The following is a 13,593-nucleotide window of genomic DNA, read 5'->3' as shown; positions in this document are numbered from 1 at the left end:
GTTGTGTTGCCCAGAGCCCCATTCCCAAGGGGTGTAAATCTGAACCCGCAGACATACTCCAGTCCAGCTAACACAGTGTGAAGAGGAGTGAGACACACATACACACATAAATGTACACATGCATACACAAACACACGGACAAAAACATTTGCAGGCTTACACACACACAGAGAGAAATACACACACACCTTGCACGATGAGGTAGATGCGTTCGATTGAAACTCCTCCCTCGTTGGTGGCGACACACTCGTACCAGCCGGCGTCGTCGGGGCCAATGGAGTTTATGTCCAGTGAGAGGTTGGCCAGGGGGCGCCGGCGGGGGTCTAGCCGGGCGTCCACACCCCCTCTGTGCCAGGTCAGGTTGAACTGGACCGTACTGGTCACATGGCAGGTCAGAACAGCACTGGAACCTGGAGTCGCTGTCACATTACCGCCCACTGTGATTGCTGGAGGGGGCTCTGTCGAGAGAGAGATCCAGAAATCCAGAAAAGAGCCGTTAAATTCTATAACCACCTAAAAGGAAGCGATTCCCAAACCTTCCATAACAAAGCCATCACCTACAGAGAGATGAACCTGGAGAAGAGTCCCCTAAGCAAGCTGGTCCTGGGGCTCTGTTCACAAACACACCCTACAGAGCCCCAGGACAACAGCACAATTAAACCCAACCAAATCATGAGAAAACAAAAAGATAATTACTTGACACATTGGAAAGAATTAACAAAAAAACAGAGCAAACTAGAATGCTATTTGGCCCTACACAGAGAGTACACAGTGGCAGAATACCTGACCACTGTGACTGACCCCAAATTAAGGAAAGCTTTGACTATGTACAGACTGAGTGAGCATAGCCTTGCTATTGAGAAAGGCCACCGTAGGCAGACATGGCTCTCAAGAGAAGACAGGCTATGTGCTCACTGCCCACAAAATGAGGTGGAAACTGAGTTGCACTTCCTAACCTCCTGCCCAATGTATGACCATATTAGAGAGACATATTTCCCTCAGATTACACAGATCCACAAAGAATTCGAAAACAAATCCAATTTTGAAAAACTCCCATATCTACTGGGTGAAATTCCACAGTGTGCCATCACAGCAGCAAGATTTGTTGCCACGAGAAAAGGGCAACCAGTGAAGATCAAACACCATTGTAAATACAACCCATATTTATGCTTATTTATTTTATATTGTGTCCTTTAACCATTTGTACATTGTTAAAACACTGTATATATATAATATGACATTTGCAATGTCTTTATTGTTTTGAAACTTCTGTATGTGTAATGTTTACTGTTAATTTTTATTGTTTTTCACTTTATATATTCACTTTATATATTATCTACCTCACTTGCTTTGGCAATGTTAACACATGTTTCCCATGCCAATAAAGCCCTTGAATTGAATTGAATTGAATTGAATTGAATTGAATTGAATTGAGAGAGACAGAGAGAGATAGAGAGAGAGACAGAGAGACAGAGAGACAGAGAGTGAGAGTGAGACAGAGAGACGGATGGGGGTAGACAGGGAGCGAGAGACAGAGAGAGTGGAGATAGACAGAAAGAGAGACAGAGAGAAGGGAGGGAGATAGAGAGAAGGGAGCGAGATAGACAGAAAGAGAGACAGAGAGAGGGGAGGGAGACAGATAGAAAGAGAGAGATTCTCCAAAAACATTGAGCCGCACACAACCTTTACCCCTGTACTGCTCAGCTTCATAGGGCCTGTCGTCAATCATCTCTAAGAGGTTTACCAAAAATATGCATGGAAAAACAGGGGGAAGGGGAGGAGGGGAGGAGGGGAGGAGGAAAGAGGGGAAGGAGCTCTGACCTGTGTTCCACGGGTGAAATTAAATACGGGTGAAATGGTCACCCTGTTTATAACATCACTGGCTCTGGGACAAAACCAAGCCAGAGCAGTGGGAGGGAGGGAGGGAGGGAGGGAGGGAGGGAGGGAGGGAGGGAGGGAGGGAGGGAGGGAGGGAGGGAGGGGAGCTCGAGCGCCACCCTGTTCAACATATATATCAACGAATTGGCCCACCAAATCATAAGAAATCAAAGGGCATGTTGTCCGGTCCTCTGGCAGTCTCTATGGGGGTACCACAGGGTTCAATTCTCGGGCCGACTCTTTTCTCTGTATATATCAATGATGTTGCTCTTGCTGCGGGCGATTCCCTGATCCACCTCTACGCAGACGACACCATTCTGTATACTTCTGGCCCTTTCTTGGACACTGTGCTATCTAACCTCCAAACGAGCTTCAATGCCATACAACACTCCTTCTGTGGCCTCCACCTGCTCTTAAATGCTAGTAAAACCAAATGCATGCTTTTCAACCGTTCGATGCCTGCACCCACACGCCCGACTAGCATCACCACCCTGGATGGTTCCGACCTAGAATATGTGGACATCTATAAGTACTTAGGTGTCTGGCTAGACTGCAAACTCTCCTTCCAGACTCATTTCAAACATCTCCAATCCAAAATCAAATCTAGAGTCGGCTTTCTATTTCGCAACAAAGCCTCCTTCACTCACGCCGCCAAACTTACCCTAGTAAAACTGACTATCCTACCGATCCTCGACTTCGGCGATGTCATCTACAAAATAGCTTCCAATACTCTACTCAGCAAACTGGATGCAGTTTATCACAGTGCCATCGGTTTTGTTACTAAAGCACCTTATACCACCCACCACTGCGACCTGTATGCTCTAGTCGGCTGGCCCTCGCTACATGTTCGTCGCCAGAGAGAGAGAGAGAGTGAGAGAAAGGTCCCCAGGCAATGTTTCTAGTTCTTAGTTATAATAATGGTAAACGTTGCCTTCTGATGTAAGACATAGTAAATATAAAATGGTTTGAAACTATGGTCCATAAAGCTATGCAACATTACCTACATGAGACATATCATGCATAACCATGACCCATAATGCTGTGCTACATTATCTTACATATCATGCATAACCATGACCCATAATGCTGTGCTACATTATCTTACATATCATGCATGACCAATAACGCTGTGCAACATTATCTTACATATCATGCATAACCATGGCCCATAACTCTATGCTACATTATCTTACATATCATGCATAACCATGGCCCATAACTCTGCGCTACATTATCTTACATATCATGCATAACCATGGCCCATGGCCAGAGGCCTATGAGGCATAGACAGAGGTCAGACTGAGAGCAAGGTTCTCCCCCATGCTGAGTCCCAAATGGCACCCTATTCCCTATGTAGTGCACTAGTTTTGACCAGGGCCCTATATAGTGCACTAGTTTTGACCAGGGCCCACAGGGTACAGGATGAACACACACTAACCCTGAGCCCTATAAAAGCCAAACCCACGTCCCCTGGGGCTTGGTTTGTAGCCGTACATCATCACCGGCTCTGTCCCAATGAGCATGAAGTAAACCTGCTTCACTTACCGCTACATTTCACTTCAGGAATCCATCCCCACTGCTGTGTGTGTGTGTGTGTGTGTGTGTGTGTGTGTGTGTGTGTGTGTGTGTGTGTGTGTGTGTGTGTGTGTGTGTGTGTGTGTGTGTGTGTGTGTGTGTGTGTGTGTGTGTGTGTGTGTGTGTGTGTGTGTGTTTGAATGAGTGTTTGTGTAGGGTAATCATACAACCCCCAACTGAGCAAAATACTTATTGTGGGTTCCATTATATACCACTACTTAATGTTTCCACATGTAATGTATTGTAATGTATAGACTCACTTCTGTAGGTGGGCGGTATCTAAACATACCAAGGCTAATTGGTTAATACTCAAGTGTCCTATACCCTGGGGACCTGAGAGTAAGATGGAGTAGGGGCGTAACTTTGGTTTTAGAAGTGGGGGGGACATTTATTTATTAATTTTTTATCCAGTCGAATCAACACTCCAAACATCATGTGGCGGGAACATGACTCCAGTGAAAGTTCTGGTTCTGAGAGTATGATGGAGTCAGATATGTAGTTCTGAGAGTAAGATGGAGTCAGATATGTAGTTCTGCGAGTATGATGGAGTCAGATATGTAGTTCTGAGAGTATGATGGAGTCAGATATGTAGTTCTGAGAGTAAGATGGAGTCAGATATGTAGTTCTGAGAGTAAGATGGAGTCAGATATGTAGTTCTGAGAGTAAGAAGGAGTCAGATATGTAGTTCTGAGAGTAAGATGGAGTCAGATATGTAGTTCTGATAGTAAGAGGGAGTCAGATATGTAGTTCTGAGAGTAAGAGGTTGTCAGGTATGTCGTTTTTGGTTCCCAGACCTTTCTACTTGACGTGCACTGACTTGGCCTGTGTTGCCATAGAGATGACAGAGCGGTCAGGGGTCAGGGGGTGGTCCTACCTGAGACATCCAGGAAGGTTCGGGCGTGTCCTGTCCCAGCGTTGCTGATGGCGATGCACTCGTAGAAGCCCTCATCCGTCAGAGTCACCTGGGCCAGCTCCCACAATGCATTGGCTGACTCCCTGCCAAAGGGACAGAGACACAAAACATTCACATACTGTACTGTGCCATGATGTGATTTAAGATCTAGAACAGGGAGATATTAGAGTTTGGATGATGTGTGTAAAACTAGGAGCCCACTATCTAGCTAATAATATGATGCTTATTGAATGCCTTCAGACTGTATTGGAAACGCCATTCATTTCACATGCTTCCATTTATCCTCCCTCTCCTTCTCCCCTCCCCTCCTTCGTCTCCCTCTCCTCTCCCCTCCCCTTCCTCCCAAATACTGTCCTATATTACCTGAAGAGCTGATCGACACCCAGGCTTTCCCCCTCCCTGGTGAAGCGCAGGGTGAAGGGGAGGAGGCTGTCTACCTGGCAGGAGATGGTCCCTCTCTGCAGGTAGTACCCCGGGGTGGTGGGGGGCATCACAACCTTAGGTGCATCTGGCAGGGGTTAGGGGTGGGACAGGGTAGGGCAAGAACGGACAGACATTGTTATTGTTAACATCCAGAACATGTACTAACATTGGGAACCCTAGTCTAAAACTATCCAGTGGGAAATATACAATTGAATTTATCTTAAACCACTTGTTTAGTGGATAATTGCTCAATCGCTATCGAACTTTGTATTCATGGATGGAACTCTTCATTTGTATCAATTTGTATTTGTAATTGTATTAAATATTTTATTTTCTTCGTTAAAAATAATCACTAAGAAAACACTGAAATATCTGTGGGGAGGAGTCACTGGGGGGTGGGGGGGGGTCACTGGCTGCCTCGCAAATTCCTTATATAGTGTACTACTTGACCAGAGCCCTTTGCCACTGACAAAACCACTGTTAATCCAGGTAACTGACCAGGAACAATACTGGAGAAGGACACACTGGAGACCCTCTGGAACAGGAAGCCGTCCTTGTCATAACCTGTGACCCGCAGGAAGAAGGCCTCTTTCGGCGGGACAAACTCTGTGATGTTCCAGATGGTTCCTGTCAGGGGACTTCCCGTCCCAGTGTTGGGATAGTACCGCACTGGGAGAGTCTTAATCACACCGCCTGTGATTGATACAAGCTCCAGCCTATCCGCTCGCGCCGGATGGGACAGCCCTGTGGTGTTCAGCAGGATGTAAGTGGCGATACCTGGAGAGGGAGGGAGGGAGGTTAGGATAGAGGGAGGGAGGTAGGGAGGGAGAGAGGGGGATGGGGGAGAAAGGGGGAGACAGGGGGAGGTTAGGAGACGACAATAAGAGGATGATAAGAATAGTGTCAAATTTGTCAGATTCATAAATCTCCAAATAATTTGAAAAAACTAATACCAAATATCCTTGAAACTTAAACATGAAATTAAGCTAAGGTAAAGCTCACAAAAGATAGCTATTTTTCCAAAAGGTAACATCCCACCATTTCCAGTCAAACTAACGGAGCAGGTGTGTGATGGTACAATGTGGGTCACGTGACCTTACTGACCTTGAACTGGCCGGCTGGAGGTCATCTTGAAGTCCAGAGTGGGCTTCCTGGAAAATCCGGCCCGGAAGTCGATGGTGCTGACTCCTGAGATCCGGACTGAGTGTCTGCCCTCGCTAGACGTCTAGAGAGTAGGGAAATAGGTCAAAGGTTAGAATCATCTTAGGTCAGATTAGATTCTATTAGAGCAGTGGGGTACTGCAGTGGGGTCGCTAAAATCTCTATATACACCATACCGTTCAAAGGTCACATAAAAATAAATAAATAACTAAATAAAACTTAGAAATGTCATTGTTTTTGAAAGAAAATCATTTGTCCATTAAAATAACATTAAATTGATCAGAAATACAGTGCAGACATTGTTAATGTTGTAAATGACTATTGTAGCTGGAATGGAATATCTAATGGAATATCTACATAGGTGTACAGAGGCCTATTATCAGCAAACATCACTCCTGTGTTCCAATGGCAATTTTTTTTTATTTAACTAGGCAAGTCAGTTAAGAACAAATTCCTATTTTCAATGACGGCCTAGGACCAGTGAGTTAACTGACTTGTTGCAGAACAAGTATATATAAGCATATATATATATATATATATATATATGTATTTTTTTGGGGGGGGGGCAAAATATTAAGAGTACAGATTATTGTATGGGACAATATACAAACGTATTTGAAAAATATTATTTGATAAGAGATGAAAATCAATGAATTGAAGGTTATTTTTTTATGTTAAAATCTAAATGTACAGATTTTAAGGTTGTGTCATTAGATTTGTAGTGTGGTCGCAATAGATTATTATGGGAAAGAATTGTGTCCCCTGAAATTCTGGCAAAAAAGATAGGTCCCCGCTTAAAGAGTTTGAATACCACTGTATTGGAGTGTTGTTTGGGATGTGGGATCACACACAATGACAATGTCTGCATCTGTATCCTAAACCTACTGTATACAGTGGTTTGTGTCATACAACACAAGTTTAGAATCCATCACAATAGAGTTGATAAAGGTTAGGAGAAGGGTTTCATGATGATGTCACTAAACACTGGTTAGGAGAAGGGTTTCATGATGATGTCACTAAACACTGGTTAGGAGCAGGGTTTCATGATGATGTCACTAAACACTGGTTAGGAGCAGGGTGTCATGATGATGTCACTAAACACTGGTTAGGAGCAGGGTTTCATGATGGTGTCACTAAACACTGGTTAGGAGCAGGGTTTCATGATGATGCCTCTAAACTTGGTCTGCTGAAGCCATCACCACAGTTATTCAAATATTTTATGACCGTTTCTAAAGTTAAAACATAACAATGTGATAAGCTTAGAATGGCTGTGCCGGTATGGTGGATCCAAGATGGCTGTGCCGGTATGGTGGATCCAAGATGGCTGTGCCGGTATGGTGGATCCAAGATGGCTGTGCCGGTATGGTGGATCCAAGATGGCTGTGCCGGTATGGTTGATCCAAGATGGCTGTGCCGGTATGGTGGATCCAAGATGGCTGTGCCGGTATGGTGGATCCAAGATGGCTGTGCAGGTATGATGGATCCAAGATGGCTGTGCAGGTATGGTGGATCCAAGATGGCTGTGCCTATATGGTGGATCCAAGATGGCTGTGCCGGTATGGTTGATCCAAGATGGCTGTGCCGGTATGGTGGATCCAAGATGGCTGTGCCGGTATGGTGGATCCAAGATGGCTGTGCCGGTATGGTGGATCCAAGATGGCTGTGCCGGTATGGTGGATCCAAGATGGCTGTGCCGGTATGGTTGATCCAAGATGGCTGTGCCGGTATGGTGGATCCAAGATGGCTGTGCAGGTATGGTGGATCCAAGATGGCTGTGCAGGTATGGTGGATCCAAGATGGCTGTGCCGGTATGGTGGATCCAAGATGGCTGTGCCGGTATGGTTGATCCAAGATGGCTGTGCCGGTATGGTGGATCCAAGATGGCTGTGCCGGTATGGTGGATCAAAGATGGCTGTGCCGGTATGGTTGATCCAAGATGGCTGTGCCGGTATGGTTGATCCAAGATGGCTGTGCCGGTATGGTGGATCCAAGATGGCTGTGCCAGAATGAGTATGATCATGTCTCCAATTCAAGAGAAGCCAAAGCATTTACATCAAATTGAACACCATTTTCCAACAAGACTGTGTACTTTGGGCAACATCTGAGGATCAAAATAATAATACTTTGTATTTTCAGCCAATTTGTGTAAAGCAGAGTTCCCCAAGTTGATCTTGGAGCGAACTATGACTACGGAGGGAAGTATGGCAGCCATTTCCACTTGTATAAACAAGACATTTACAGTGACTGAAGTGGGAGAAAGAGTATCAATCTGTCAAGCCCTGACATTGAAAAATGCCTATGATGATTTATAGCAACATCTACAATTCCCCAACAACTTGATCTTTCAGTTTGTCTGTCAGTCAGTCAGTCAGTGGTGCTTTAATTTGACAAACATGAGTACTATAATCAGGGAGAAGATGAGCTGGCGTTATGGGCTCGTCATTATACTGCAGCTCTTTGAAGCAGGCCTCAAATAAACACTTAGTCATTACATTGAAATAAAGGTTGGTGAAACAGGGAAAATCCTCACCTTTACAATCAAAAGAGTTCACTGTCGTCTAGTCAGTATCAGTAACAATGACAACTCTTATAGAAAGAGATATACTGATATACTGTCTAACCATTAAGAAAACGAATTACTCTTAAAAAGACCTGTTACAACGGAGATAATAGAGCCTACAGTGGGGCAAAAAAGTATTTAGTCAGCCACCAATTGTGCAAGTTCTCCCACTTAAAAAGATGAGAGAGGCCTGTAATTTTCATCATAGGTACACTTCAACTATGACAGACAAAATGAGAAAAAAAATCCAGAAAATCACATTGTAAAATTTTTTATGAATTTATTTGCAAATTATGGTGGAAAATAAGTATTTGGTCAAAACAAAAGTTTATCTCAATACTTTGTTATATATATACCCTTTCCAGAAAATCCCATTGTAGGATTTAGAAGCATTTGTAGGAGCATTTGGATGATCCAGAAGAAGATTGGGAGAATGTCATATGGTCAGATGAAACCAAAATAGAACGTTTTGGTAAAAACTCAACTCATCGTGTTTGGAGGACAAAGAATGCTGAGTTGCATCCAAAGAACACCATACCTACTGTGAAGCATGGGGGTGGAAACATCATGCTTTGGGGCTGTTTTTCTGCAAAGGGACCAGGACGACTGATCCGTGTAAAGGAAAGAATGAATGGGGCCATGTATCGTGAGATTTTGAGTGAAAACCTCCTTCCATCAGCAAGGGCATTGAAGATGAAACGTGGATGGGTCTTTCAGCATGACAATGATCCCAAACACACCGCCCGGGAAGAAGGAGTGGCTTTGTAAGAAGCATTTCAAGGTCCTGGAGTGGCCTAGACAGTCTCCAGATCTCAACCCCATAGAAAATCTTTGGAGGGAGTTGAAAGTCCGTGTTGCCCAGCAACAGCCCCAAAACATCACTGCTCTAGAGGAGATCTGCATGGAGGAATGGGTCAAAATACCAGCAACAGTGTGTGAAAACCTTGTGAAGACTTACAGAAAACGTTTGACCTCTGTCATTGCCAACAAAGGGTATATAACAAAGTATTGAGATAAACTTTTGTTATTGACCAAATACTTATTTTCCACCATAATTTGCAAATAAATTAATAAAAAAATTTACAATGTGATTTTCTGGATTTTTTTTCTCATTTTGTCTGTCATAGTTGAAGTGTACCTATGATGAAAATTACAGGCCTTGCACAATTAGTGGCTGACTAAATACTTTTTTGCCCCACTGTATATGAAATCAGCCCCTTCCTCATCACACCCATCACACACAGCTACAACCCAAACCCCATCACACACAGCCCCAACCCCTACCCAATCACACACAGCCCCTATCCCATCACACACAGCCCCTACCCCATCACACACAAACCCAACCCCATCACACACAGCCCCAACCCCAACCCCATCACACACAGCCCCTACCCCATCACACACAGCCCCAACCAATCACACACAGCCCCTACCCCATCACACACAGCCCCTACCCCATCACACACAGCCCCTACCCAATCACACACAGCCCCTACCCCATCACACACAAATCCTACCTCATCACACAGCCCCTACCCCATCACACACAGTCCCTAACCCTGCCTCATCACACACAACCCCTACCCCATCACACACAGCCCCTTCCCCATCACACACAGTCCCTAACCCTGCCTCATCACACACAGCCCCTTCCCCATCACACACAGCCCCTGCCCCTACCCCAGTAGGATAGACTGCCCCTACCCCAGCAGGACATATTGCCCCTACCCCAGCAGGACAGATTGTCCCTACCCCAGCAGGACAGATTGTCCATACCCCATCAGGACAGACTGCCCCTACCCCAGCAGGACAGATTACCCTTTCCCCAGCAGGACAGGACACACTGCCCCTACCCCAGCAGGACAGATTGCCCCTACCACAGCAGGACAGATTGTCCCTACCCCAGCAGGCCAGATTGCCCCTACCCCAGCAGGACAGATTGTCCCTACCCCAGCAGGACAGATTGCCCCTACCCCAGCAGGACAGATTGCCCCTGCCCAGCAGGACAGATTGTCCCTACTCCAGCAGGACAGATTACCCCTACCCCAGCAGGACAGATTGCCCCTACCCCAGCAGGACAGATTGCCCGTACCCCATCAGGACAGACTGCCCCTACCCCAGTAGGACAGGACACACTGCCCCTACCCCAGCAGGACAGATTGCCCCTACCCCAGCAGGACAGATTGTACCTACCCCAGCAGGCCAGATTGCCCCTACCCCAGCAGGACAGATTGTCCCTACCCCAGCAGGACAGATTGTCCCTACCCCAGCAGGACAGATTGCCCCTACCCCAGCAGGACGGATTGCCCCTGCCCAGCAGGACAGATTGTCCCTACTCCAGCAGGACAGATTACCCCTATCCCAGCAGGACAGATTGCCCCTACCCCAGCAGGACAGATTGCCCCTACCCCAGCAGGACAGATTGCCCCTACCCCATCAGGACAGACTGCCCCTACCCCAGCAGGACAGATTGCCCCTAACCCAGCAGGACAGATTGCCCCTACCCAAGCAAGACAGATTGCCCCTACCCCATCAGGACAGATTGCCCCTACCCCAGACGGATAGATTGCCCCTACCCCAGCAGGACAGATTGCCCCTACCCCATCAGGACAGATTGCCCCTACCCCATCAGGACAGACTGCTCCTACCACAGCAGAACTGATTGCCCCTTCCTCAGCAGGACAGACTGCTCCTGCCACAGCAGGACTGATTGCCCCTACCCCAGCAGGACAGACTGCCCCTACCCCAGCAGGACAGACTGCCCCTACCCCAGCAGGACAGACTACTCCTACCCCAGCAGGACAGACTGCCCCTACCCCAGCAGGACAGACTACTCCTACCCCAGCAGGACAGACTGCCCCTACCCCAGCAGGACAGACTACTCCTACCCCAGCAGGACAGATTGCCCCTGGAATGGACACATCCTTGGGAGGGGAAGCCATGGCAGTGCCGGGCTAAGTCCCACATCAAATCAAATTGTTGATTGGTCACATAGACATATTTATCAGATTTGACCCTATTGTCTTTATAGTGCAGTACTTTAGACCAGAGCCCTGGCTCCATTTGGGATGCAGTGAGACCCTGACAGTGCTACACTCAACTAATATATCCCCAGGGGTCCTTATTAAGGGTTGCCCCTTGGATTGCCTGAATTAAGGTGAATACTGTAATAACTATCCTGTTAGCAACCAGTGTCAGGGTGGGTCCACCAGAGAGAAAGACAAAGGACTCAGGTTAATTATGTGTTTTTTAAGTGCCTTCCACTGGCTTGTTTGGAGGCTGATCTTCACACCTTCAGTTGGTCAGCAGCACCAGACACAGACTCTCATCAGCTATGAATCCAACTCTGATCTGAAAACATCCCCAGTACTCTCAGAGGGACATCTTGAAACACTGATCCGGCGTCAAACGGAAAAACATTCTTCATTCTCTTTTTTTCCTCCTCTTTGTCTTCTTTGGCAAGAGAAGTCCCGTCCCGGAGTCACTTAAAGATACAGTCTTGCTGCTGTCCCCTGCTTCTTTTACAAATCAATGTGTTCTCTGAGCTCCAGGAGGACCGGTCTCCAGGTCTCCAGAGCACAGAGGGATGGAACGGGACAGGCAGGCTGCCACTGCAGCTTTCCCTCTGGGTTGTTCGCATACTTTTCAAGTTACAACCTTCCTGAACTATTATCATGGGCCATAAAACACCACGCAGTATGAAGCCAAGACGTGCTCATTGCTAAGGAGACCAACCTGGTGTATCCCTGGGAGAGGAAAGCACACACACACACACACACACACACACACACTCTCCTGGAACAAATATCTAAGTGAGTGCCTGGATATCCAAGGAGAAACAGGGGGGGGCGAGGGCAGGTTGTGATGGCGGGGGACAGGTTGTGATGGAGAGGGACAGGTTGTGATGGAGAGGGACAGGTTGTGATGGAGAGGGACAGGTTATGATGGAGAGGGACAGGTTGTGATGGAGAGGGACAGGTTGTGATGGAGGGGGACAGGTTATGATGGAGGGGGGGGGGTGATATGAACCAGCAACCAATTAAAGACAGATTAAAAAGGATCAAACTCTTTCACACACAATCTATGCCCAGGTGTCATGGTCCATTACCATGACTGAACCACACAGCATGGCACAAGCATAGAAATCCCCTCAAAACTATTTACCTAAACCCATTGGATGGCCTGGGAAACACTGTTTTAGTATGTGTGCAGTGCGGAAAAGGTTCACATTCTTTCAGGGGAACTCTGTGTGTGGGGGAGGGGGAACCATCTAGCAACTAAAGTGTCCAATGTTTCCAGATGATTTCTATTAAATGTGACTACAATAATGAATAACAATATGAATGAAAAAGTTTTCCTTCCAAAACATGGTAATTCCTTATGTTAAAAAGCTGCTTTTCTGTGTTGGAAGGGTGTGGGCGTACCACAACAACAGAATGGTGTGGGCGTACCACGACAAAAGAATGGTGTGGACGTACCACAACAACAGAATGGTGTGGGCGTACCACAACAACAGAATGGTGTGGGCGTAACACAACAACAGAATGGTGTGGGCGTACCACAACAACAGAATGGTGTGGGCGTACCACAACAACAGAATGGTGTGGGCGTAACAAAACAACAGAATGGTGTGGACGTACCACAACAACAGAATGGTGTGGATGTACCCCAACAACAGAATGGTGTGGGCGTACCACAACAACAGAATGGTGTGGATGTACCCCAACAACAGAACGGTGTGGGCGTAACACAACAACAGAATGGTGTGGATGTACCCCAACAACAGAATGGTGTGGACGTACCACAACAACAGAATGGTGTGGGCGTACCACAACAACAGAATGGTGTGGGCGTAACACAACAACAGAATGGTGTGGGCGTACCACAACAACAGAATGGTGTGGGCGTACCACAACAACAGAATGGTGTGGACGTACCACAACAACAGAATGATGTGGGCGTACCACAACAACATAATGGTGTGGGCGTACCACAACAACAGAACGGTGTGGGCGTACCACAACAACAGAACGGTGTGGGCGTACCACAACAACAGAACGGTGTGGGCGTACCACAACAA

At 46.7% G+C, this 13,593-nt stretch overlaps 1 protein-coding gene across 4 annotated transcripts in view; it reads right to left on the bottom strand.

Moving 5' to 3' along the window:
* Positions 1-13,593, bottom strand: part of hmcn1 (hemicentin 1) — a 223,525-nt gene that overhangs the window by 141,757 nt on the left and 68,175 nt on the right. For all 4 annotated transcript variants that reach the window (XM_036978737.1, XM_036978740.1, XM_036978739.1 and 1 more), the window contains exons 7-11: positions 5,894-6,014; positions 5,288-5,566; positions 4,730-4,874; positions 4,328-4,449; positions 189-458 (exon numbers count right to left, since the gene is read on the bottom strand). In XM_036978737.1, the coding sequence (XP_036834632.1) occupies positions 189-458; positions 4,328-4,449; positions 4,730-4,874; positions 5,288-5,566; positions 5,894-6,014 (937 nt within the window). The remainder of the gene's footprint in view (positions 1-188; positions 459-4,327; positions 4,450-4,729; positions 4,875-5,287; positions 5,567-5,893; positions 6,015-13,593) is intronic.

Source organism: Oncorhynchus mykiss, chromosome 5 (assembly GCF_013265735.2).
Source record: "Oncorhynchus mykiss isolate Arlee chromosome 5, USDA_OmykA_1.1, whole genome shotgun sequence".
NCBI lineage: Eukaryota > Metazoa > Chordata > Actinopteri > Salmoniformes > Salmonidae > Oncorhynchus > Oncorhynchus mykiss.
Note: the sequence above shows the minus strand (reverse complement) of the source record. Positions and strands in the feature narration are given on the sequence as shown.